The sequence below is a fragment of the Agelaius phoeniceus genome, chromosome 24, assembly GCF_051311805.1.
Source record: "Agelaius phoeniceus isolate bAgePho1 chromosome 24, bAgePho1.hap1, whole genome shotgun sequence".
Classification (NCBI taxonomy): domain Eukaryota; kingdom Metazoa; phylum Chordata; class Aves; order Passeriformes; family Icteridae; genus Agelaius; species Agelaius phoeniceus.
Window position 1 is genome coordinate 6,335,111 of NC_135288.1, and position 25,653 is coordinate 6,360,763.

The window sequence follows — 25,653 nt, forward strand, 5'->3', positions numbered from 1 at the left end:
CTTGCCTCAGAGCCTCACAAGGGCAGTTTGGTGCATTGGGGGCTGTTCCATGTGGGTCTGTTCTGCCTGGTTTCTCCTCTTGTGTCAGTGAGGTTACAGGATAAGGGAATGTGGCCAGAACTTTGCCAGCACCCTAGAACTTGACCTTTATTCTTCCTTAGCCAACAATTTTTCTGTGTTTTATGGAACAAGGAGAATTTTTTTTTTTATTCCTAATGTGATCTTAGATCCATGGAGCTGAGTAGAAAAAGTGCACAAGTTTCTTCAGGAAGAAAACATTTCTGGGGACTTCTACTTCAAACAAAACACACAAAAACTCTGAAACTCTCAGCATCAGCCACTCTAGAAATGGAACCTGTCCTTCCCTGTTGAGCTCTAGGTAATAGTGAAGCACTGATGAAATCAGGTTGTTGAGTTGCAGCTATTTTTAGCACGTGTAATTATCATTTCAGTCACACACTGCATTGAAAATGGAAATTTGTGAGCACTCCAGCCAGCCAACGTGGCTGCTGCAAGATGAGCATTACCACTGATGGACCTGATGCTTGTTTTGTGTGTACTTCCCACTAATATATGGAAAAATGTCTACTGAGCACAGCAACTGCTTCAGCTGGGAACTTGGCAATTCTTCAGCAGGAGGAGCAGCCAATACCTCCCACAGAAACGTTCAGCTGTGCTGGCCTCGCACCACACCAGCGCTTTCAGGAAGTTTTCAAAGGAGTTGTACAATCTCCTGTTGTCCCTAGCAGGGGCAGCTCTTTGGCAAACCTGTTGGAGGAAGGTCCTGCTTGCTTTTCAGAGTTGGGGTGCTGGGAAATTACAGACGTGGCAGATGCTTCCCAGAAAGATTTCAAATAAAGGAGGAGTTGGAGCCTTTTGCTCCAGCGGGTTCAGATTTATGAATTTGGAATTATTAATTCATACTTCTCTAGGTTGGACTTCAAAGCTGCCCTCGGAGGAAGGGACAGCAAAGACTTGGATTTCTGGACTCCAGCTCTGCACTCCCCAAGGAAATTCTGAGCTGCAATGAAGTAACTCTTGGAGGGGCACACACAGATCCTGAAATGTCCTTGGAGCTTCCAGCTGTCTGCTTGAGCACTTAATGGTTTTAGTTAGTCATTAAACTGAAGGTGGGATTTTTTGGGGAGTTTTTTGTATCCAGAACAATCTTGAAATGTTAAATTTGAGACTTAATTACATTGGAATTTCACGATGCTGGCAGTGCTTTGGCAAGGTGCTGTAATCTCCTGAGCATCTTGCTGCTGTTCTGTGATAATAATCAGCCCTGTAGACTGGAAGAAAGGATTTTAATGAATAACCTGCAGTGGCTGTTCCACAGCCATTATCTGTGCCTGGTAGGTGCTACATTGCAGTGCTGGTGGTGCTGGGTACCTGTGCAAGAGCAGCCTGAATTAGGAACTGCCTGGCTCCATCCAGCCAGCCCTGCTGGCTCAGGGCTGCAGAGCAGCTGAGCAACTTCACCTCAAATTGCTGCTTTATCTCAGTAGTGATACTGAGGGTTGGTAGTAGGTTTTGGGGTAGTTTAAGGGGTTTTTTTTGGTTTTTTTCTTCCCCTCCAGCACAGTTACTTTTGAGTGCCTTGATTAAAACAACCCTGTGTGCCACTCTTGCAGGAGGATGTGTTCTGCAAGACATTTTTAAGATTAAGGTCATGAAAATCAGTTTTTACTGGTGTTGGTTGACATCCATGTTAAACTGTGTTGCTAAAGCCACTCAAATACCTGTGGATACATGGATTGCATCCCCCACTGAACACATCTCCCACCTTCACCATTCCTGCAGCAGGGACAACTGCTGGGAGTCCTGGCAAACCCCATCAGGGCTTGAGCCAGGTCCTCAGGGTCTTCTCTGATGCCTGGCCCCACATCACTGGGCATGAATTGCTGGTGTGTTTTAAACACAAGGATGCCTTTGCAGCAATTCAGATATTTAGCCTTGGCATCCAGTCAATGTGTGTGGAAAGCAGTCTTGAGAAGGTTGGAATTGCATCCAGAGTATTTGGGTTTTAAGTCCCTCGTTGAATGCATAGGTCAAGAGGAAAATGTGTTTATCTGGTAAATGGCTCTGGAGAGGGGACAGTGAGTGTGTGTAATCTGCTTAGGAAGTTGCTTCATTTTGGAGGGTTATTCAGATTTCCTATGATGTTCAAACATTTCAAAATGCTTTCCATGCTCTTCCAAATCCTTTTTCTTCATTTTCTTCCCTGCTTTCCCCAGCCTCATGAAAAAAGTTGGTGTCTTGTGCAGAAATCTTCTTCATATGTAGACTTGTACCTGGAGTTGAGATGAACTAGATTGGTGAGGGGCTTGGAACACAACCCTGTGAGGAATAACTGAGACACCTGGGGGTGTTTATCCTGGAGAAAAGGAGACTCAGGGGTGACCTTGTTAATCTTAAAATTCCTGAGAAAGGTGCCTGTGCTCAGCTGGGGCTGGGCTCTTTCTCCAGGAACTGACAGAACCAGAGGACACAGCCTTGAGCTGCAGCAAGGGAAATACAGGGTGGATATTGGGAAAAAGTGTTTCACAGAAAGGGGATAAAGGTTTTTTCCAGAAAGGTGATAAAGTTCTGGAATGGCTGCCCAGGGAGGTGCTGGGGTCACCATCCTGGGTGTGTTTAACAAAGCCTGGTTGTGGCCCTGGGTGCCAGGGTTGAGTTGAGGGGTTGGGGCTGGGTTGGACTCCATGGTCTTGAAGGTCTCTTCCAACCTGGGGATTCTGAGAATTTGGGGGAATTCTGTGAATTTGGGAGAATTTTGGGAATTCCCAGGAAGCAGGGAGGTGCTGGAGTCACCATCCCTGGGTGCCAGGGTTGAGTTGAGGGGTTGGGGTGGGTTGCACTCGATGATCTTTAAGGTCTCTTCCCACCTGGGGATTCTGAGAATTCTCTGAATTTCCTGCTGAGTTGTCAGCTCAGAGTAACTGCTTCATATCTGTAAAAAAAGAAGGATATTGGGCTAGCAGCAGTCAGTGAGGGAAGCTTTACCCAGAAATGGAGAAGTTTCTGACTTGTGGAGTTCCTTTACTCTCTTTTAGCCCAAATGGCTGTGCTGGTTGTTCACTTGCAGCAGGAGGCTGTGGCCGTGTGGGGACACTGGGAGCAGCAGCCCTGTGTGGGGCTGGCTCTCCTCCAGTGCTTTGGTGATGGTTGAACCACTTGAACCACGCTCCCAGTGTTCTGTGGAACTCTTTGTTCTCTGGTGCTTTTGAAAGCCCAGTTTTTGGTGTCAAGGGCCTGCAGCTCTGGGCTCGGCAGGGCCGCGTGTGCAGCTCCTCACCAGAACCCTCCACTGAGGCAGGAGTGAACTGGCCTCTCATTTTCGTGTTGCTTTTACCAGGCTACATTTTAGCTAAAAATGGAAGCTTGTGGCAATGCAGATCTTTTTTTCATGAGTAGCTTGTCTGCTTTTGTCCTTAAATGAGCTCCATCTTTAAGGTAGAATTGAAAATATCTCCGTTGCCAGGACTGCGTTCTGCGAGCATCCTCAAGTAGAAACTTTAACCCTTTGAGAAATGAACTCAACTTTTGTGGAAAAGTTTGCTGTTATGCTTCCTTCCTCTTCTTCCAGGCTGGTTAAAGTAGTGGGGTTTTTTTGTTTTGGTTTTGTTTTTCATTTTTGCAGAAGCCATATGAACTCTGCAGCACCTCTCCTGCATTAATGAGAGTGCAGCACAGGACAGTAATGATGGTGTGTGCTTTGCCCTTTGCTGTTGTGTATTTTGTGTGCTCTTAGTGCACCAGCATAAATTTACTTGGTTACATTTCAGGTAATTCTTCCAGAATTTCATTAGATTTCATTATCTCTGTAGTGGGGGCAATTTTTTTTTTCCTGTCAAGACTTCTGGAATTTGACTGGAGCTGCTCTGTTTTCAGAATTTAAAATGGTCATGTCAGGTTTTTGTGTCTGGGGAGTGGAGTTTGGCCTCTAAGTGTGAGTTCCTGTTTATGTCCCAAAGTGTGTTGTTCTGGCAGTAACAAACAAAACTGCTTACTCTGGGATGGTTTCATAATCACAGCATTAAAATGTTTATCTACAAATGAGCTTGGGTGAGGATGATCCATATCCTAAGTAGCTTAACCTCCATGCCAGACACTGAAGTGGTTTGTAAATTCTCCAGCTAGTAGTGAACTGTAAAATCAGAAATGTGCATTTTATGGGAGATTTCACTTGGAAGTGTGTGGGGTTCTAGGCTGGCTGTCTGGTTTAAGGTCATTTTCCTTCAGTCCCTTCTTGCTTGGTGCTCAGAATGATCTCAGTTGTCCTCGTGCAGCAGCTTGGGGTGCCCTGGCATCACCCCCAGCCCTTGTCCTGGTGTGTGACAGAGCCAGACCCAGGAGTTGGAATGCAGAAGGTGCTCATCGGTGTTGGGCATCTTGGGCTGAGCTCAAATATCCTTTGTGCTACCTGGGAAAAAAACTGTGCCCAAATCTCTTACATTGTCCCCTTGCTGCAGAGCCAGTCTGTGCAACCAGGGCCCTCCAGCCCCTGTGAGTTCTGGATGTGTCAGTTCCTTCTGTACCTTCTGCTACCTTTGGTGATTAAAGTTGTAACTCTGGTGTGCTCTCACTGGAGCTCCTCTGTGGGAGGTTTATGTAACAGCTTCTGATAAAATAGATACCATGATATTAACAACTTCTGATAAAATAGATACCATGATATTAACAACTTCTGATAAAATAGATATCATGATACTTAACTGGGATATGTAACAACTTCTGATAAAATAGATACCATGATATTTAACATCTGATAAAATAGATATCATGATACTTAACTGGGATAGGTAACATCTTCTGATAAAATAGATACCATGATATTTAACTGGGATAGGTAACATCTTCTGATAAAATAGATATCATGATACTTAACTGGGATAGGTAACTTCTGATAAAATAGATATCATGATATTTAACAACTTCTGATAAAATAGATATCATGATACTTAACTGGGATAGGTAACAACTTCTGATAAAATAGATATCATGATATTTAACAACTTCTGATAAAATAGATATCATGATATTTAACTGGGATAGGTAACATCTTCTGATAAAATAGATATCATGATATTTAACTGGGATAGGTAACAACTTCTGATAAAATAGATACCATGATATTTAACATCTGATAAAATAGATATCATGATACTTAACTGGGATAGGTAACATCTTCTGATAAAATAGATACCATGATATTTAACTGGGATAGGTAACATCTTCTGATAAAATAGATATCATGATACTTAACTGGGATAGGTAACTTCTGATAAAATAGATATCATGATATTTAACAACTTCTGATAAAATAGATATCATGATACTTAACTGGGATAGGTAACAACTTCTGATAAAATAGATATCATGATACTTAACTGGGATAGGTAACAACTTCTGATAAAATAGATATCATGATATTTAACAACTCCTGATAAAATAGATATCATGATATTTAACTGTGCTCAGAAGGCAAATGGAGCTCAGGGACAGGACTGAGCAGAAATAATTCCAGTGTGTTGAAAACACTGGTTTGGGGAGGGGGCACTTTGTAGGACAGTGGAAATTGTGTGGCTGATACTGCATTTTCTTCTAATCCTAAATTCTCTGATACCATGGACTTCTCTATCACTAGGGCAGGAGAACAATCTCAGGATTGCAAGAATTTCTTGGGAAAAGAAGGTCACAGTGAGCTGCATGGCACAAATTCATCTTTTGGTTGTGTTACAGTAAATAAACTGTGCCCATTTCCTTCAGGAAGGCAGGCCAGCTGCTCAAGTTAGCTACAGAAATATCTGCACTTTGATAGTAGTTTAATTTCTGTTAGATTTATTGAGAAATGGGTGATCTTTTATGGTAATTACATTAATTGTGGCTTTGGTGTCTTTTTTTCCAGAATTTACATGTTTGACAGCAGAAGTTGGCTTTCTACTGTAGTGAGAGAAAATGTAAGTAGAGAAAAAAGATTTTTTTTTTCCTACTCCCTGAGAAACATCCTATTTTTAAAAAGTGGTTAATTCAGATTTTTGGCTGTTCATCTGTGCAAACCTCAAGTAAGTTGTTTTCTCCTTTAGCATGTGTATTCTTGTGTCAACAGGAAGGATCTTAAAATGGCCAGGAAACCTGGTAAATAATAGATGTTAGTGCCTGCCTCTGTCAGAGAGGGAGCTGGCAAAGCACAGGGAGACCACAGATGAAACTGTTTCATCTCAGTGGGGCAGGGAACTGTAATAAATAAAATGATGAGAATAGTCATTCTCTCATGAATGAAAAATTACTGCTCCACCATGTTTGACAAAAGAAGGCCAGATTTCTTTTGAGCAAAGTGGCTCTTGTCAGAATGTTCTTTTCAACGTGGCAGTGTTATTTAAACAGCACCTAACAGCTCCAGGGTTGATATTCTGTGTAATTGTAATTATTACTATTGTTCTTGGAGCAGTAAAATCTTCATTACCTTCCAGACTTCAGCTTGAATGTCTGTGAGGAACGTTGCTAATTGGCCAAGTGTTTGCCAAGCTGATATTTTCAATTGCTGGATATTTACTGGGTTTCTAAGGACAGGCAGCAGGCCTTGTTCCTCTGCCTGTATCTCCCTCTGGACCAAGGGCACCCTGAATTTTATCTTCTGTTTTAGTTCATATAAGTGAGAGAGAGAACACCTCAGATTTGTGCCACCAGCAGTTCTGATCTGACTGCATTTCCCACAGAGTAAAAGAGAAACAAGGAATCCATCCCTGCTCCTGAAAACAAAAAAACCCTCAGCTTTTTAAAATAAATATTATAGAAAATAACTAAAATAGATATCATAGAAATATCATAGAAATAAACATCATGGTATTTAACTGTGCTTAGAAGGCAAATGGATCTCAGGGCCTGCATTTTTTCTTCAATTTTAGTTCATATAAATGACAGAGACAACACCTCAGGTTTGTTCCACCAGCAGTTCTGATCTCACTGCATTTCCCAGAGAGTAAAAGAGAAGCAAGGAATCCATCCCTGCTCCTGAAAACACAGAGAGCCCTCAGCTTTTGAAAGGCAGTGAGGTCAGCTCCCTGTAACTACCAGTGACTTGTGGATAATTCCTTTGTCATTGTGGACATGTCCAAGCCTCTGTGCATGTTGCTAATAGGATTTGTGCTATCTGCTAGATTAGCACAGCTTCATTTAATCAGATGTCCTGCTCTGGGGCTCTCTGCTGGCCATGCTGGCAGCTCCTTGTTAAGTTTGGGCTCTGCTTTTGCAAATATTTTGCTTTTCAGCCGTGTTGGAGTGATGGGTATTGGCAGGAAAGAGGCTGAGGGAAGAAATGTCAGCCAGGCAGTTCATGGGAGAAAAGGGATTTGCTGAACCTCCTTAGAAAGTTGCTGTGCTTGAGTAAAATATGAACCATTTAGCTTGAAACCCTCTGTGCTACAGACACTGCACCCACAGTGGCTTGGTGGGATTGTGTTAGGCTGTGCTAAAAATACCTTGTGGCAAGCAAAGTTTGACCAGCAAGGGATAGAAATTCCAAATATTCGACTTAATGATAGCTGTGATTTCCAATATGAGGTTTTTTCTTCTCATTTGTAGAGATTATTTTCAGGACAGAGAGAGGGTGGAAGACTCCATCCTTTTTTTTTTAATAGGAATGGTGTAAGAAAATTAAATAAAGAACTTTTTAGTAAGCATTGCTGTTACCAGCAGAGGAATTTCAGAGAGGAATAATATTTATTTAACAGTGTTTGGATGAGTTGTGTCCAGCTCTCCAGCATCAATACAAATAAATGTGAGGGTGTTAATGATACCTTGGTTTTAGTAACTGGATTTAATTGGGTTGACACTTTGAGCTGTGGAAAGGACACTGGAGTTGTTACAATGAAATGAGTGGATTTGAGTTCTTCCTCAACCTTTACTGTTTTCTGAGCAGTGAGTGAATAATTCTTCTTCTTTAAATAAGAATTATTCCACTGGCATGCTGAGTATATCTCCATTTGCAGGAAGCACATGGAAGCTCTGTAAGGCTTCCTGCAGTGGAAAACTGCAGCTGTTGGACACCCAGCTGATGGACCTACCCAATTCTCCTTTTACACAGGAGAACAGCTCATGGTGGAGTTAGAGAAAAGCAACCCCTGAGCTGTCCCTTTGACATAAATGATGTGACCAATCCTTTGGACACAGCTGAGTTGTGGAGTTTTTGGGATGTGGAATGGAACAAATCAGGCAAAGTCAGGTGATTTTCCTGTGTGGGGAACAGAGGAACAAAGTGACTTTTCCATGGGTACCTTGTCAGAAATGAGGGATTTGGGTCACCTGGAGGAGGGGGACAGGGATGCCCTGAGGTGCTCAGGTTGTTACCCAGCAAGGGGGGAATTACCCACAGGGTGCTCTGCTCAACAGGATTAGGGCAAATGAGCTTAGGCCACAGACACTTAAGCACTTCAGCCCTGGGAAGGTCTTGAGGGGGTTGGAGAAAGTGAATTTTATTCCTGAGGAGCTGCCTGCAGGACACCCTGACACACTCCACACAGAGGGAGGTAAGCAGGAGTTTGGCTCCTTCCAATTTCTGCACAGCTCTGGGGGAGATGGGGGAAAGGAGTGTGGAACCTGAGGAGTGACTTTTTCTTTTCCTTGATTTGGAAATGCAGTAACTTCTTTGAAAACTCCAGAAATAGGAGCATCATCCACATCAAGGTTACAGATTCTTCTAGAAACCTTCTTGTAAAACAGGGTTAAATGCCTTTAGAACATGCCAAGAAATAAAAATCTATTTCATGATACTCCATTGTGCTTGTTTGTGATGAGCAGAGACTGTTCAATATATGGCCCATGTCTGTAATAGAAATAAATCTGTATGAAATTTCCCTTCTATCAAGAGTGAGAATGGATAAAAGCATTTTTTCCCCATACATTCTTCTGACCTCACCTGATCTCCTTATTCTTTTAAAAATACTTTTTAAAATACAATCCTAGTAAGCTCTGATTTACAGTATAACTAAAAAGGACATGGGAGGCTGGAAGCCTTTTTTCCTCCCACAGATCTCATATTTCTACCATCAATTCAATTGTCTAAAACTCAGTATAAAAGGAACAGTGGAGCAGCCAAGCTGGTTTGCTGTTTGTCCCATAAATTTTACAGTTTGCTTCAGAGAACTCCTATATTTCCAAGCCCTTGGCTGCTGTAGGGTTGTCATTTCCTGAGTGAGTTCAGTCCTGTTGGCAGGAATTAGCACTTCCTGTTGATGTTGAAACAACAAAGACTACAAAGAGAATGTGGAAATGTGCTTTACACAATTCCTATGGATGCTGACAGAAAGGCAGCTCAGGGTTTGGACTTGCTTGGGATGCAGAGGGGCCAAGTTGGAATTCTCAAAGTGGATCTCTCTTCAAGATGGGAAAATGAACTTTTTAAACTTTCTCCCTTAGGATAAGGGCTCATCTCCTTAGGCCTCTCCCTGTTCCATGCAAAGCTTTGTTTCATTTAAATGCAAGAGAATTCTCTCTCACTGTGCACAAACTCTGCAGAAAGAAGTGGGTGCTATTTTAAGGAGAGCATATCTGCTCTGACTGACGTGAGATTATTCCTCCTATTGTGCTTTTCAATAAAGCTGCATGTAAAATCTTCACTGTAGTTCCTTGTAGCTGCACTGGAATTCTTGGTGTCCTGAGTCTGTATTGCAGTCTCATCAGTGAGTTGCTGTGACCTTGGGCAGAGCACCAGAGTTTTGGGATTTCTTGCTCTGAAATAGGAATGATAGCATCTCTAAATTCTTTGTCTGGAGTGGTCAGTGTTTGCTTAGTAGGAAATGATGTTATATATTAACTCAGAGAATGGCAGGACTGGAAATGAAGGAGCTGAAAGATCTGAAAAATCACAGTTTATTCTTAAATTAACTCCTTTGTGACAGAAGCAGTGCATCAGTGTTTCACCAGGTGTGACAGGCTGAAAATTCTAACAGATACCCAGCCCAGAGTGTTTGTCTGAGATGTAAAATGAGCAAAACATGTTGAGAAAACAGAAGAGCATTCCAAAGCCAAGCAGGATAATGAACCACTGGGGATGGGCTTTGTCTTAGCTGGATTTTGGGCTGAGCTGAGCAAGCAATCCTCAAGGGCTTAGGGATGACCCTGGGACCAGAAGGGAGGAGGAGCAGACCCAGTTTCAGATGAAGTGAAAGGGCCTTGAAGTTGTGTGAGTGGAGTTTTGGGAGAGGAGCCAACGAAAATTCCTTTTCTAAGATACTGTGGGTTTCAGAGAAGAGGAAAAAATGGTAAATGATGCTGTGACAAGATCTGGCATCTGTTCCTAGAGGTTTTCAGTTTGGAATAACTACTATGGAGAGAGCTGCAGCCTAAGTCTGGTTATGGGGGATAGAAATATTTAGGGAATATTCAAGTCTAAACTATTTTGAAGCTTCTTTGAACAGTGATGTTTGTTCTACTACTCTAATTTACCTTGACAATATGTTCTCTGTTACTGTGACTGCATAAAAATTTGGAAGTTATCCTCATCTTTCTCCTTGGGAAGGGCTTTAGGAAGAAAACAAACCCCACGTGCTTGCAAAGATAAATAAGCTGATTAAATCTTAACAGAATAATATGTAAAGCTGCTAGCAAAGCATTTCCTTTGTTTAATGGTAAAGGGTCAATTCTGGCTAATAAAGTGTTCTAAAATCACACATTAGCAGTGTCAATTTATAAACTCCAGGTGTTCTGTGTAGTATTTGAAATTGGAATCAATTAATCTTGTTCTGCAGTAAAAGATAAAATTCATCAGCATGTTTCTTCAGCATTTCCATTGCTACCAAGCTGCAGAGATTCTAAAACAAAAAATCAAGGAACAGCTGAGTTGGAGATGTGGAATGCTGAAGAAAATGCCAAGAGTATCTGTCTGGAGCAGAGACTTTGAAAGATAAGGTGTGCATGTAATAGGAAATGTCCATATGATTGTGGTACTGGGGAGCAGCCCAAGAGTTGAGCAGCTCTAAAGGCAAAAGCTGAGGTGGTTTCAGTGCTTGTGATGTTCCCTAGAGCCTCTGTTTGCAAAGATGAATTTGATCTTTGCCTAATGATAAAATCAAATGGCTCAAAGTGACTATTCCAATATAATATATATATATATATATATATATGTGTGTCACTATAGGACTCAAAAGAACACACGCTCACACTGTTCTCAAGGTGAAAGAGAAAAAAGGGGCTGTTTATTTTCTGACTCTAACATTTATAGTTTTCTAAAAGTGACAGTGGATTGGAGGGTGACAGTGGCACCTCTCCAATGCCACTGGTTAAACCAACAGTCTATCAACTCTCTCTTCCTCTATAAAGGAATGCAAAACAATGAGTTATTTACAGAAAGTGTGTGAGAAAATTCACTACAAGAATGTCAACATCAGAAAGTTTAGAAAATCTTAAAAACCCAGAGTGACATATATATATATATATATATATATATATATATATATATATATATATATATATATGTATGTCATTTGGTGCCTATGGATACTGGGCAAACAGAGGCCTAGAGGGGAGAAGTGTCTGATGGATGTGGTTTCTCAAACTCTCAAACCCAGCAAAACATCCCGGATTTTCCTCTGACAACCTGTTCATGTTACAGTCTGCTCTGGGATCTCAGGCATTTTAGCAGTTCCCAAATAAAACCTTGACCATTTGGGAGTGATCTCCTTTTCTCCACGTAGCAGAACAAAGTTTTTCATAACTGTGGTGTTACAGACAGTTCTTAGAGCATTTTGCTGGTGCTTGTGTCAGTGTAAATCCTTTCTCTGTTCTGGGAGGATTCCTTGCTCTGCTCTGAAGAGCTGCAGGGCAGTTCTGACTTCCATGCCTGAAATTGGTGTTACCTGCTTACTCAGTCCTGGACAACTTGAATTTATACAAAAACAAATCAGAACATGAGAAAAGGAATGAAAAAAGGGAAAAAGGTTGGGGCCTTGAGGAGAGAAATAAGTGCAGTTCTATTTTATGGAAGCAAAGCACATCCTTACACTGAGGGGATTTCAGACACACATTTCCACCTGTGTTTATAAATCACTTTGCTATTTTTTTCCAAGTTTGAAGTGGTCGAAAGGACTTGCAATTTCAAATTCTGCCTTTTCCTAATTGTCCTGCCTGTGCCCTGTTTTTCAGATTTCTGGTTGTTTCAGAGGTGGCAGTGGAGCACACCTTTAGCACAGGAAAATGAGCGAGCTTGACCAGTTACGCCAGGAGGCCGAGCAGCTGAAAAACCAAATCAGAGTATGTATTGTGCCTCAGCACAAATGAGTGTGTCCTGAGCAGGACACAAATGATGCCTGAAATGTTCCCCCAGTGCCAGAGTTAATGAAGAAAGGGCAAACACATATGGCTGCTTTAGAAAATGACTTTTTTTGGTCTTTTATATTGCTTAGGAAATAATAGTTCCAGAAGCAATGCACAAAATTGCTGATGAAATGAAGGTTTACTGAAGTTTGTATGAGCTAGAGAATAACTAAAGTTAAAAAAAACTGATGGAAATAAGGTCAGTGATAAAGTTTGTCAGAGCTTTGTCCACTAAGTTCTCAAAAACCTCTGAGGTTGGATTCTGCACAGCCTCTCTGAACAAGCAGTTCCACTGCTCGAGTATCTTTGTGGTGAAAGTTGTGTTGCCCTTCTTCCAAAAGAAGAGAAATTCCAAAGTTGAATGCACAGTGTGTGTGACAGCAGGCAGTGCATTATGGTAATGCAGTGTTAGGATGGCTCCTCTCTGGGTGACAGAAATGCTCTTTGAACCTTGGCTTCAGGGGCCTCAATCAACTTGACAAAACAGAGAAAGAAATGTGCAGAGCTCCATCCAATTTCTCTGATTCCCTTCTCTTGCAGGATGCTAGGAAAGCATGTGCAGATGCCACCCTGGCTCAGGTAAGAATTTCAGAGTTTAACAGGAATTAAGAAAATATTTCCTTTACAAAAAGAAAATGCTGTGTAAAAAGGTGAATAATCTGGTTTTGCCTCCTGTAGCAATTTATTTTTATTTTATTTTGCCTTTGGGTGTTTTCTTCCAGAAATAAGTACATGTTTGTCCAGTCCCTGAGAGCAGTGGCCTTGAGCTGAGATTTCTTGGAGTGACTCAGGGCACATTTCTGCTGCTTAATGGAAAATAATGCTGTGCCCTGGAGCTGGGAGCAGTACTGGTGTTACCCTGATAATCAGAACCATAAGGCCTGCTGAGGTTAAACTTCTTCAGTGTCTGCCACATTTATCTGTGCAGGAGGAGAAAACCCAGATCAAAGGTCTGAAATCCTAGAAGTCTAAGAAGATATGAGCTGAACAAAACAGTTTCTGGGAGTGTTTATAAATGCAATAGGCTGCCTGTGTGTGTGATAAAGACATGCTACATAACATGACAGAACTTGTGAATGGACACTTGGGGAAAAATCAGCACTGAGAATGTGGGACTGTGGGAACTGAGTGAGAGATGTGTTTCTGGAGGAGAGGGAAGGGAAGGAGTGAGTGTGTGACCTTTCCCTGTTGCAGATCACAGCCAATATCGACCCCGTGGGGAGGATCCAGATGCGCACCAGGAGAACACTCCGGGGACACCTGGCCAAAATTTATGCAATGCACTGGGGGACTGATTCCAGGTGGGTACAGAGCTGCTCTCTGGAGAGCTGGGTGCACATGGAATGAATAACTCTGAGAGAACTTGGACAACTGAGAGCAGTCAGAAACACTGAAGGCCACAATTCTCCTCCATGGTTGTGTAATCCAAGCCTACACTGGATGCCAAAATCCCAGTCCTTGTCCACTGCAATATACAGTAATGGTACAACATGAATTCTGAGCAACTGTGGAAATAAAGTAGATGCCATTATCAGTTGTGGGGTTTTTTTCCTTTTTCTTTTCCTTTCCTGTTAACTACTGATTAATTTAAAGAGAAACTAAATGCCACAGGTATCAGCTGCTTTTATTTTCTTTTCTTTACAATGTTCATCACAAAGGTGTTCCTTGGCTGCCCACAATGATTGTGTTTCCCTGCTGTTTCCTCCCTAGGCTTCTAGTTAGTGCCTCCCAGGATGGCAAACTTATAATTTGGGACAGCTATACTACAAACAAGGTAAGGCCAGCTGATCCATTGCTGTGGAATTCAGGTGGGAAAGCATCAGGAGGAAATCAGGAGCAACTGTTGCCCATCATCATTTTGGCTCTATTGCTTTCCTAGTTCTAAACCCAAGTTTTGAATTCTCTCAAACAATCAGGTTTTATGTAAAGAACACAGCAGTGCCTTCAGTGTGTGAAAATGTGCACCACAAGGGGAGAACAATTCTTTCCTCCTAAAGAATGTTTTGATTTGTTTTAGTACTGCAGGAAGGTGATTACCAGGGAGCAGGCAGTGATGATGGGCATCTTGCACCAGAAGGGGCAGAGATTCTGGCCTAGGCAGATGAATTTGTTGTCTGCAGTGAAGTCCTGGAAGAGCTGGCATGTTCTAATGAGTCATCACTTGGTGGCTGCAGTCACATGAGGCAGTCCAGGACTACTTTTACTTTCTTTTGACAGTGATTGGTATTTACTGATCATGGCCACTGTCCCAGGGCTGGCAACAATTCCCATGGAGCTCCTTGTGGTTAAGTTGACAGAACTGCTTGAGTCTGATTTTATTCCAAATAAATTTTTCCTAACTTGGCTCCTTGTAGCATTAAAATCAATGTTACCAGTGCATTGGAGCAAATGGCATCACTTTAGTAAAAAGTTAATATAATATGGTTTGCAAATTAAAATGAAACCCTCTCATTTTTACCTTCATCCTCATCCTTTGACCCCAGCCTGCAGGTAAATGTCATCTAAATTACTGTGACTGCTGTAGGATGGTGGAATCATCACTGCATCCCATGATTTCTTTTTTGATATCCTCAATTCTTACATCAGTGCCAATTAATCCATGCAATATTCTTTTGGCAGTTCCAGAACACATTGGAAGTAACAGTGATGTCATCAATTTGATCTTTGCCTAATGATAAAATAAAACAGCTCAAAGTGAATATTCCAAATAGCAGAGACTATTGGAATATTCTAGACTTCTTGGTAGAAGACTTCCAAAAATGAACTGGTTGTGGTTTTAGGACAGGGTTGGGGTTTTTTTAACTGCTCTTTGCTGCAGGACCACTGATTCCTGGCTGTTCCTCTGCTTCTAATGAGATTTTTCCTTAAGAAATTCAGGCACGTTGTTAATATTGCATGAAATATCACCATATGTCCAAGGGTACCAGCCCTTCCTAAAGACTGTGAACAAATCCAAGGCATGAACACAATGAGTTAACAAGACAGAACAGGTTTAGCTTCTATAATTATCTAAAAAAAGTTCTTTGAGCAGAGAATGACAAGGAAACATGGGGTAGTTATTTAAATGTGCAGCTTGATTGCTTGCAGTGGGTTTCCAAAGAAGGATTCAAATGGCAGTGGAAGCAGCGATTTCCTTACTTGTTCATTCCCAGCAGCTAAGCCTGGAATTGGCAGTTTTGCTGACTGTGCTTGGAAGTCAATATTTTCCTGAACCTATAATAAACCAATAGTAATCAGAGCACTGAAATGAAATCATTCACTTGGGACCAAAATTGCTGATGGAACCAGGTTCAGGAAAAGCAAAGCTGAGGTTTTGTTACGTCACTGCTTGTTCTGACGAGCCCCACATGCAAGTTACCCTCAAAATAGTTCAACACTCAAAAACAGCTGTTTGAATCTTGCTTCTCTGCCAAAAACATCATCCTGAATTGAGAGACAGGTGAAAAACTTCCTTTGGAATGCAGTTTCTGCCCTTGCTGAAGTGCAGGCTGTCTGTGTTGCAGGTGCACGCGATTCCCCTGCGCTCCTCCTGGGTCATGACTTGTGCGTACGCTCCCTCTGGCAATTACGTGGCTTGTGGTGGGCTTGACAACATCTGCTCCATTTATAACTTGAAAACTCGTGAAGGGAATGTCCGTGTCAGCCGTGAGCTCGCTGGGCACACAGGTGGGTGCTGCTCACAGTTACCTCAGCACAGTGAAAACTTAAAAAAAAAATCCTTTAAATATCATTTCCTAATAACAATCTACTTCTTTTCTCAGGCAGGAGCTTAGCTGCAGACTCTGCTTGGTTTTAAATTTAAAGCTCTTTTAAAGCTCTGGTTTGCTGTGTTTGTGTGATGCAGAGGGATTAAATCTGAAACCATTTGTGTTTTTATTCTCCCCCATGAAGTTCTTCCCCAATGGCAACGCCTTTGGTGTTGGTCTGTGATTGGTCATTAAGTCAAAACAATTTCCATGAATTTTACAGTTTTTCAGCTGTAAAAGTGAACAAAAACTTTTAGAGCTGGAAGTTGATGTTTGCAGGTTTTGGTATTTTCTGCTGTAGTTTGAATTCTGTGCTTTGTGAAATGGAGGTGGTTGGCAGGGAGGCTGATTCTGTAATCAGAGTGCCTCCACTGATGGTTTGGCAGATGGGATTTCAGGAAAAAAGAAGCTTCAGAGCATTCAGATGAACTTCTTTGATGCTGCTGTTGGGAAACATCCAATGTCCATGCTCAGCTCTTTGTACTGACCAGGAATGCAGTTTATTTTTCTCAATGCTTTGACACAGTTGAGGTCATCAGCATTTGTTGCTGCTGGATGCAGTGAGACTGAGATGATTTTCTTAGAAACCTGGGTGTGTGCAGTGCAGGCTCACTGGGATCCTGCCCAGCTTTCTACATTTTGTTCCCCTTCCTCTGGTTGGGTCGGGGTGGTCTCTGAAGAGCCAAACCAAATTTTATCCAAAACATTGCAGATTCCCATACAAAAATAATTGATTGTATTTTAGTCTCTCTAAGTGTGTTTTGCTGCAGCTTCAGGAGAGGAGGAGGCAGCTTATTAGCAAAGCAGTTTGCCTTTGAAGGGAAATCTCTGGCCTTATTTGTGCCCTTTACTCTGTTTCCAGGCTACTTGTCCTGCTGTCGTTTCCTGGATGATAATCAGATCGTCACCAGCTCTGGCGACACCACCTGGTAAGCTGGGACAGGGGGGCAGCACTCTCAGGAAGGGCTTTTCTCATCCATTTCTGTGCCTGAAGGGAACTTTGGCCTTCCCAAACTTCATCATCACCCACAGGACTCTGGTGGTACTGCTCATGTGTCACTTTTTGCTGGTAATTTCAACCCTGTGAGCTTTGGCTGTTTCCTTGTGCCCATGTTCTGAGGAGCCTGACCTAATTCTGTGCTAAGATGAATTTTTTTCTTTCTGTGACTCTTTGGCTTTTAGAAATAACTGTATTAAACTAATGATTTTCCTCAAAACTCCTTTTGTATTCAGTATTTATTACTTAAACAGTCATGTTTGGATATTTCTAATACAGCATGCAGTTCATGTTGTTATTCAGAAGAGCTCCTAGAAAATATTCTCCAGTGACAATAGCTGGGTTTTTTGAGGAGAATGTAGGTGTATATCTTCATAAATACTGGCTTCTGAACTAAAAAAGGCCTCCATCTTTTTTTCATAGATTTTTCTATTATATCTATTCCTTAAAAGCCTTGCAGTTCTCTCCAGCAGCAGCTCTTAGAGCAGAGGTTGTCTAATAAATACCTGTCCTACACAGTGCCAGTCTCTCTGAATGCCTGATTCTGAGTAGCTCTGGAATATATATGGGATTAAAACCAAAAAATGTTTCTGAGTATGTGTTGGTGTTCAGAGAACTCAAAAAACTCTAACAAAATGGGAGGGTTTGTAGAAATGATGCTCTTTGTAAGAGAAAACAGCTGCTCCAGGAGTTGTGGAGTAATTCTGCAGCTGTCCTTGCCAGCACCTCAGTTCATCAAGGGACTTTGTCAAAGTACAGGCACATCTTGTTTACCTGGTTTGAACCTGCTGCTGATGGCTCTGTTTGCTGAGAAATGACAGAAATTAAAAATCCCAACTTCCTCAAGTGTTTAGACTTCTTCTTATGGAGGTGATGGTGTTCTTTCATCCTTTTATACTCTTAATTATCACTGTTGTAGTCATTTGGCTGACTTGAAACTTCAGGATCAGACATAATTCACAAAGTTACTCATCCTCTGTGAGTTTATAAAATGAGAAATGCTGGCTCAGCTTTTGCTGTAGCCTTAGCACTGCTGCTTTCATGGAAGCTGTGGTGGTGCTGGATGGCAGCCATGGCAGGGAACTTTGGGGTGAACAGCCCTCAGTGCCACTCATCAGTTTTTTCCACTGGTTTTTAATTTAACCCCCCACAATGTTTTAAAATTAAGGATAGCTTTGAGGTCTTCCATGCACAATTAATCTGCAACAGCCAAACCAAAAATGTTTATTTCTGTTGTCAGGATCAATGTTATTAATACCTGGAGTTTGACCTCAGCAGTGATAAAAAGACATTACAGAGGAGCACAGATATGTTGATTTTTGCACAAATAATCTACAACAGCCAAATAATTCAACCAAAAATATTTATTTCCATTATCAGGATCAATGTTGTTAATACTTGGAAGTTTTACCTCAGCAGTGATAAAAAACCTCATGAAGTAGCACAGACTTGTTGATTTTTGCACAATTAATTTTTGCACAAATAATTTTTGTCCAATTAATCTGCAACAGCCAAATAATTCAACCAAAAACGTTTCTTTCCATTCTGAAGATCAATGTTGTTAATACTTGGGAGTTTTACCTCAGCAATGATCAAAAACCTCATGAAACAGCACAGACGTGTTGATTTTTGCAAAAATTAATTGTGCAAAAATTAATCTGCAAGAGCCAAATAATTCAACCAAAAATATTTATTTCCGTTATGAAGATCAATGTTATTAATACTTGGGAGTTTTACCTCAGCAATGATTAAAAACCTCATGAAACAGCACAGACGTGTTGATTTTTGCACAATCAATTGTGCAAAAATCAATTGTGCAAAAAGTAATTGTGCAAAAATTAATCTGCAAGAGCCAAATAATTCAACCAAAAATGTTTCTTTCCATTGTCAAGATCAATGTTATTAATACTTGGGAGTTTTACCTCAGCAATGATCACAATCCTCACGAAGCAGCGCAGACGTGTTGATTTTTGCACAATTAATTGTGCAAAAATCAATTGTACAAAAATTAATTGTGCAAAAATTAATCTGCAAGAGCCAAATAATTCAACCAAAAATATTTATTTCCATTATGAAGATCAGTGTTATTAATACTCGGGAGTTTTACCTCAGCAATGATCACAATCCTCACAAAGGAGCACAGACGTGTTGATTTTTGCACAATTAATTGTGCAAAAATTAATCTGCAAGAGCCAAATAATTCAACCAAAAATATTTATTTCCATTATGTAGATCAATGTTATTCATACTTGGGAGTTTTACCTCAGCAATGATCACAATCCTCACGAAGGAGCGCAGATGTGTTGATTTTTCCCTCTTGGATGGTTCTTTGCAGTGCTCTCTGGGACATAGAAACTGGGCAGCAGACAACCACGTTTACTGGGCACACTGGAGATGTGATGAGCCTGTCCCTTGCCCCCGATGCCCGGTGTTTTGTTTCTGGTGCCTGCGATGCCTCTGCCAAGCTGTGGGATGTCAGAGAAGGAATGTGCCGGCAAACCTTCACCGGCCACGAGTCCGACATCAACGCCATCTGCGTGCGTACCTGTACCGGGCTCTGCCCTCGCTCTGCAGCATCCCAGGGACAGCTGTGCCCAACGGCTGGGGGGATCAGAGGGCTGATTAATGACTTTATTGTACTGTATTATTCTATATTATATTGCACTGCATCTAAACTGAATCTGCCAAGTGCTCAACTGCACAAAGTCTTGTGACTGTCACCCAACAGTCCTGACACACACACACACACACACACACACACACACTTGGCCCTTCTGGGAGAAATGATGGGGAGGACTCCATGGATGTCAGAGGGCTGATTAATGACTTTATTATACTGTATTATTCTATATTGCACTACATCTAAACTGAATCTGCCAAGTGCTCAACTGCCCAGAATCTGGTGACTGTCACCCAACAGTCCTGACACACACACACACACACACACTTGGCCCTTCTGGGAGGAATGATGGGGAGGAGTCTGTGGGTATCAGAAGTCTGATTAATGACTTTATTATACTGTATTATTCTATATTATATTGCACTGCATCTAAACTGAATCTGCCAAGCACAAAATCAACTGCACAAAATGTTGTGACTGTCATCCAATAGTCCTGACACACACACACACACACACACACTTGGCCCTTCTGGGAGCAATGATGGGGAGGACTCCATGGATGTCAGAAGGTTAATTAATTACTTTATTATACTATATTATTCTGTATTACACTGCATCTAAACTGAATCTGCCAAGTGCTCAACTGCACAAAATCTTGTGACTGTCACCCAACAGTCCTGACACACACACTTGGTCCTTCTGGGAGGAATGATGGGGAGGACTCCATGGATGTCAGAAGGCTCATTAATTACTTTATTATGCTATACTATTCTATATTGCACTACATCTAAACTGAAACTGCCAAGCGCTCAACTGCCCTCAATTGCCCAGAATCTGGTGACTGTCAGCCCACAGTCCCAACACACACACACACACCTGGTCCTTCTGGGAGCAATGATGATATCAGAAAGCCAATTAATGACTTTATTATACTATATTATTCTATATTATATTATACTACATCTCAGCTTCCCAGGAGATAAATCCTGGGCAAGGGGATTTTTCAGAAATCATGACTGTGACAGTGCAGCCTCTTTGCTGTGTTTGTGTGATGCAGAGGGGTTAAATCTGTGCTTTTATTCTCCCCCATGAAGTTCTTCCCCAATGGCAACGCCTTTGCCACGGGCTTTTTATTTTTTTACTTTATTAAATTTTTATTTTATTTTATTAAATTTATGGTTTTATTCTCCCCCGTGAAGTTCTTCCCCAATGGCAACGCCTTTGCCACGGGTATTTTATTTTATTTTATTTTATTTTATTTTATTAAATGTATGTTTTTATTCTCCCCCATGAAGTTCTTCCCCAACAGCAACGCCTTTCCCACGGGCGTTTTATTCTTTTATTTTATTGAATTTTTATTTTATTTTATTTTATTTTATTAAATGTATGTTTTTATTCTCCCCCATGAAGTTCTTCCCCAACGGCAACGCCTTTGCCACGGGCGTTTTATTCTTTTATTTTATTGAATTTTTATTTTATTTTATTTTATTAAATGTATGTTTTTATTGTCCCCCATGAAGTTCTTCCCCAATGGCAACGCCTTTGCCACGGGCATTTTATTTTTTTTATTTTATTAAATGTAAGTTTTTATTCTCCCCCATGAAGTTCTTCCCCAATGGCAATGCCTTTGCCACGGGCTTTTTTTTTTTATTATTTTATTTTATTTTATTTTGTTTTATTAAATGTATGTTTTTATTCTCCCCCACGAAGTTCTTCCCCAACGGCAACGCCTTTGCCACAGGCTTTTTATTTTTTTATTTTATTAATTATTTTATTATTTTATTTTATTAAATGTAAGTTTTTATTCTCCCCCATGAAGTTCTTCCCCAATGGCAACGCCTTTGCCATGGGCTTTTTATTTTTTTATTTTATTAAATTTTTATTTTATTTTATTTTATGTATGTTTTTATTCTCCCCCACAAAGTTCTTCCCCAACAGCAACGCCTTTGCCACGGGTGTTTTATTCTTTTATTTTATTGAATTTTTATTTTATTTTATTTTATTAAATGTATGTTTTTATTGTCCCCCACGAAGTTCTTCCCCAACGGCAACGCCTTTGCCACGGGTATTTTATTTTATTTTATTTTATTTTATTTTATTTTATTTTATTTTATTTTATTTTATTTTATTTTATTTTATTTTATTTTATTTTATTTTATTTTATTTTATTTTATGTATGTTTTTATTCTCCCCCACAAAGTTCTTCCCCAACAGCAACGCCTTTGCCACGGGCGTTTTATTCTTTTAATTTATTGAATTTTTATTTTATTTTATTAAATGTATGTTTTTATTCTCCCCTGTGAAGTTCTTCCCCAACGGCAACGCCTTTGCCACGGGTATTTTATTTTATTTTATTTTATTAAATGTATGTTTTTATTGTCCTCTGTGAAGTTCTTCCCCAATGGCAACGCCTTTGCCACGGGCGTTTTATTCTTTTATTTTATTGAATTTTTATTTTATTTTATTTTATTAAATGTATGTTTTTATTCTCCCCCGTGAAGTTCTTCCCCAACGGCAACGCCTTTGCCACGGGTATTTTATTTTATTTTATTTTATTTTATTTTATTTTATTTTATTTTATTAAATGTATGTTTTTATTCTCCCCCATGAAGTTCTTCCCCAACGGCAACGCCTTTGCCACGGGCATTTTATTTTTTTTATTTTATTAAATTTTTTTTTTAATTTTATTTTATTAAATGTATGTTTTTATTCTCCCCCATGAAGTTCTTCCCCAACGGCAACGCCTTTGCCACGGGCTCGGACGACGCCACGTGCCGGCTCTTCGACCTGCGGGCTGACCAGGAGCTGATGGTTTATTCCCATGACAACATCATCTGTGGCATCACCTCTGTAGCATTTTCCAAGAGTGGCCGCCTGCTCCTAGCTGGGTATGATGACTTCAACTGCAACGTGTGGGACACGCTGAAAGCTGACAGAGCAGGTGAGTGGCTTGGAGGCTTGGGTGCTTCAGTGGAGCTCCCACCCCTGGAGGTGTGCAAGGAGCTCCTGGATGTGGCACTCAGAGCTGGGGACAAGCCACAGGTTGGACTCGATGGCCTTGGTGGTGTTCTCAGGGGTCCCAGGGTGAGAGAAGATGCAGGGGGATGGAATATAAGAAAATAAAGGTAGTATAGAAAGTAATCTTACCCCTCAGGAGTTGCAGCTGAGCTGATTATTCAACATTAGGAGCAGGCCTGACTTGAAGAGGCCACAGCTGTAGGCAGAAAGGAGAAGAGTTCTGAAAGAGTGGAGTGGTTGGTTCAGGGGGAACTGGGGTCATTGGCTACTGCAGGGAGAGTCAGTGCCCTGAGGAGAAACAGCAAGGAGCTCTGAAACTCTTGCATGAAGGAGACAACAATATGGAACCTGTGCAGTTTAATGACAACAGGAAGAGATGAGAATCTTGACTCCATGTGGAAGTTTGCAGGCAATCCTGACATGGGAAGAAGAGAGGAGAATCTTGACTCCATGGTTCAGAAGGCTGATTTATTAGTGTATGATATATATTATATTAAGAGAAAATGATAGATTAAAACTATACTAAAAGAATAGACAAATGGATTTCATCAGAAGGCTTGAAAGGAAGAGAAAAAGAATGATAATAAAATCTTGTGACTGACCAGAGTCTGAGCCAGCTGGGCTGTGATTGGCCATTAATTAAAAACAACCACATGAGACCAATCACAGATTCACCTGTTGCATCCCACAGCAGCAGATAACCATTGCTTACATTTCATTTCTGAGGCCTCTCAGCTTCTCAGGAGAAAAATCTTAGCAAAAGGATTTTCATAAAATGTGTCTGTGACATTGGTGGCCTTTTCCAAGCTCTGAATGTGTGATTGAGTGTCAGGCACAGATCTCTCAGCACTCACTGTCTCAACTTCAGAACTCTCTGAAAACTTCTTCAGGCTGCCCAGTGATGGTGCAAATCCATTGGAATCCTGCTCAGGGATGGATGTTGAGAACAGGATGATTGCCATTAAAAACATGGGCTCGGGGTGGAGGGGGTATTTATTCTTTTTTAGACTTTATGGCTTTGTTTATGCATTAGCTATTCAAAGCAATTCAACATTAGTGTTGCTATTTATACACAAGAATTTTTTTCCTGGTATTTGTAGCAGTAGTTGTAGAGACAGCCAGGAAAACAACAGAGACTCTGGAGTTTATCTTTTGAGGAAACAAACATGAAATTCATGGTCCAAAGACGAAGAGAATTTAACTTCAGGTCTTCAAAATGAAAACTTTGTTGGAAGAAATGTATAAATTGGCCACAGATGTTTCATTACTCTGATCACAATAGGAGATGAGAAGAATATTCTGTGTATTGAAATGTTCCAAGGCTGCAGATTGCCAGGCAGATTTGGCACTTCTGCTATTAAACACTTCTATATTTTCTGATATTGGCACTTCTGTACCAAACACCTTTGTGGGTGTGTGTTCAGTACAAGTATTGAAGATTTGTTGGTGCTGATTGTGTTTTACCAAATTGCAGCACTTCCTGTTGCTGGTGAGAGAATGAGGAGAGTCCTGTGAGCACTTTAATTCATGTAGAGAGATGAATTTCAAGTCTATCAAGAATATCTTGGCTCAGTGCTGTGGACTGGAAAGCTTGAACATAATTAGGTTTTCTTTTTACCTCCTTGAAACTGTTAAAGTAAAGGGGATAGAGGAAAATGTTGTCTCCCTTAATTTTTCTGTTTAGTGTCTCAATTCTTTCTTTTAATGGTGCTGTAATTGAATTGTATTAGATCCCCACATTGACAAATAGATTGTATGGAGGAGTCTGTCTTGTGAATGTAGTAAGAGAAAATCGGATGAAAAATGCTTTAGAGTTCATAACACAATTCAGTTTAACTTCTGGTTTTAAAAGAAAATTTTTACAAATAGGAAATTTTGTAAAATTTAACTGAGACCAGTTCAGACCCATTGTCACTGTGGTGAGGAGCAAGAGCTGTGCAGGGCATGGTTGTAGTGACATTGTCACAATCTTCAGGGCTGTCACTTCACAATCATAGAACACCAGTAAAGGTTATAATATGGGGAATATACAGGAAACATTCTGAAGCAAGCATTTACTGAATTATCCCCTTAAGAACCCACCCAGCTCTGCCCTGAGCCTGTGCTCGTAAAACCAAAGGCATTTTAAAATTCCAGCCCTGTTTGTTGAGGATTTTTGACTCCAGAGCTTGGCTAATCCAAACATGCTGTGGTGTAAGTTGAACAGACAGGAAATGACCCAAACAAAGCAATTTATTTGTTGGTTCCTCATTTCCAGGTGTCCTTGCTGGTCACGATAACCGTGTCAGCTGCTTAGGTGTGACTGATGATGGCATGGCAGTGGCAACAGGGTCATGGGACAGCTTCCTCAAGATCTGGAACTGAAGAAGGTGAGTGCCCAACTCACTGAGGCAGCTTTGGGGTCCAGAATGCTTCTTGCCAGCAGTGCTGTTACTGGTGCTGATCACTCAGGGTAGTCTGGAGCTGCAGCAAGGGAAATACAGGTTGGATATTGGGAAGGAGTTTTTTACAGAAAGGGAGATGAAGTTTTTCACAGAAAGGTGATAAAGGTTTTTCCAGAAAGGTGATAAAGGTTTTCACAGAAAGGTGATAAAGTTCTGGAATGGCTGCCCAGGGAGGTGCTGGAGTCACCATCCCTGGGTGTGGCACTGGGTGCCAGGGTTGAGTTGAGGGGTTGGGGCTGGGCTGGACTCGATGGTCTTGAAGGTCTCTCCCAACCTTCTGAGAATTCTCTGAAAAAGACCTTTGAGATCCAGGGAAAGTCAAGCTCTTAGAGCCACCCATCCAGCACTGCAGAGTGCCAAAGCCTTCCAGAAAAAGGAGAAAAGGAGACTCAGGGCTGACCCTGGCACTCCCCACAGCTCCTGAAAGGTGCCTGTGCTCAGCTGGGGCTGGGCTCTGTCTCCAGGCACTGCCAGAACCAGAGCACACAGCCTCGAGCTGCACCAAGGGAAATA

General features: G+C 41.1%; 1 protein-coding gene across 4 annotated transcripts in view; it reads left to right on the forward strand.

The window, feature by feature from the left end:
* The window catches only part of GNB1 (G protein subunit beta 1), a 43,118-nt gene that overhangs the window by 15,180 nt on the left and 2,285 nt on the right, over positions 1-25,653 (forward strand). For all 4 annotated transcript variants that reach the window (XM_054647781.2, XM_054647779.2, XM_054647774.2 and 1 more), the window contains exons 2-11: positions 5,912-5,963; positions 12,145-12,252; positions 12,856-12,894; positions 13,510-13,616; positions 14,026-14,089; positions 15,819-15,981; positions 16,924-16,990; positions 19,394-19,595; positions 22,403-22,619; positions 24,954-25,065. In XM_054647781.2, coding sequence (XP_054503756.1) covers positions 12,196-12,252; positions 12,856-12,894; positions 13,510-13,616; positions 14,026-14,089; positions 15,819-15,981; positions 16,924-16,990; positions 19,394-19,595; positions 22,403-22,619; positions 24,954-25,060 — 1,023 coding nt within the window. In that variant the 5' untranslated portion in view covers positions 5,912-5,963; positions 12,145-12,195 and the 3' untranslated portion in view covers positions 25,061-25,065. The remainder of the gene's footprint in view (positions 1-5,911; positions 5,964-12,144; positions 12,253-12,855; positions 12,895-13,509; positions 13,617-14,025; positions 14,090-15,818; positions 15,982-16,923; positions 16,991-19,393; positions 19,596-22,402; positions 22,620-24,953; positions 25,066-25,653) is intronic.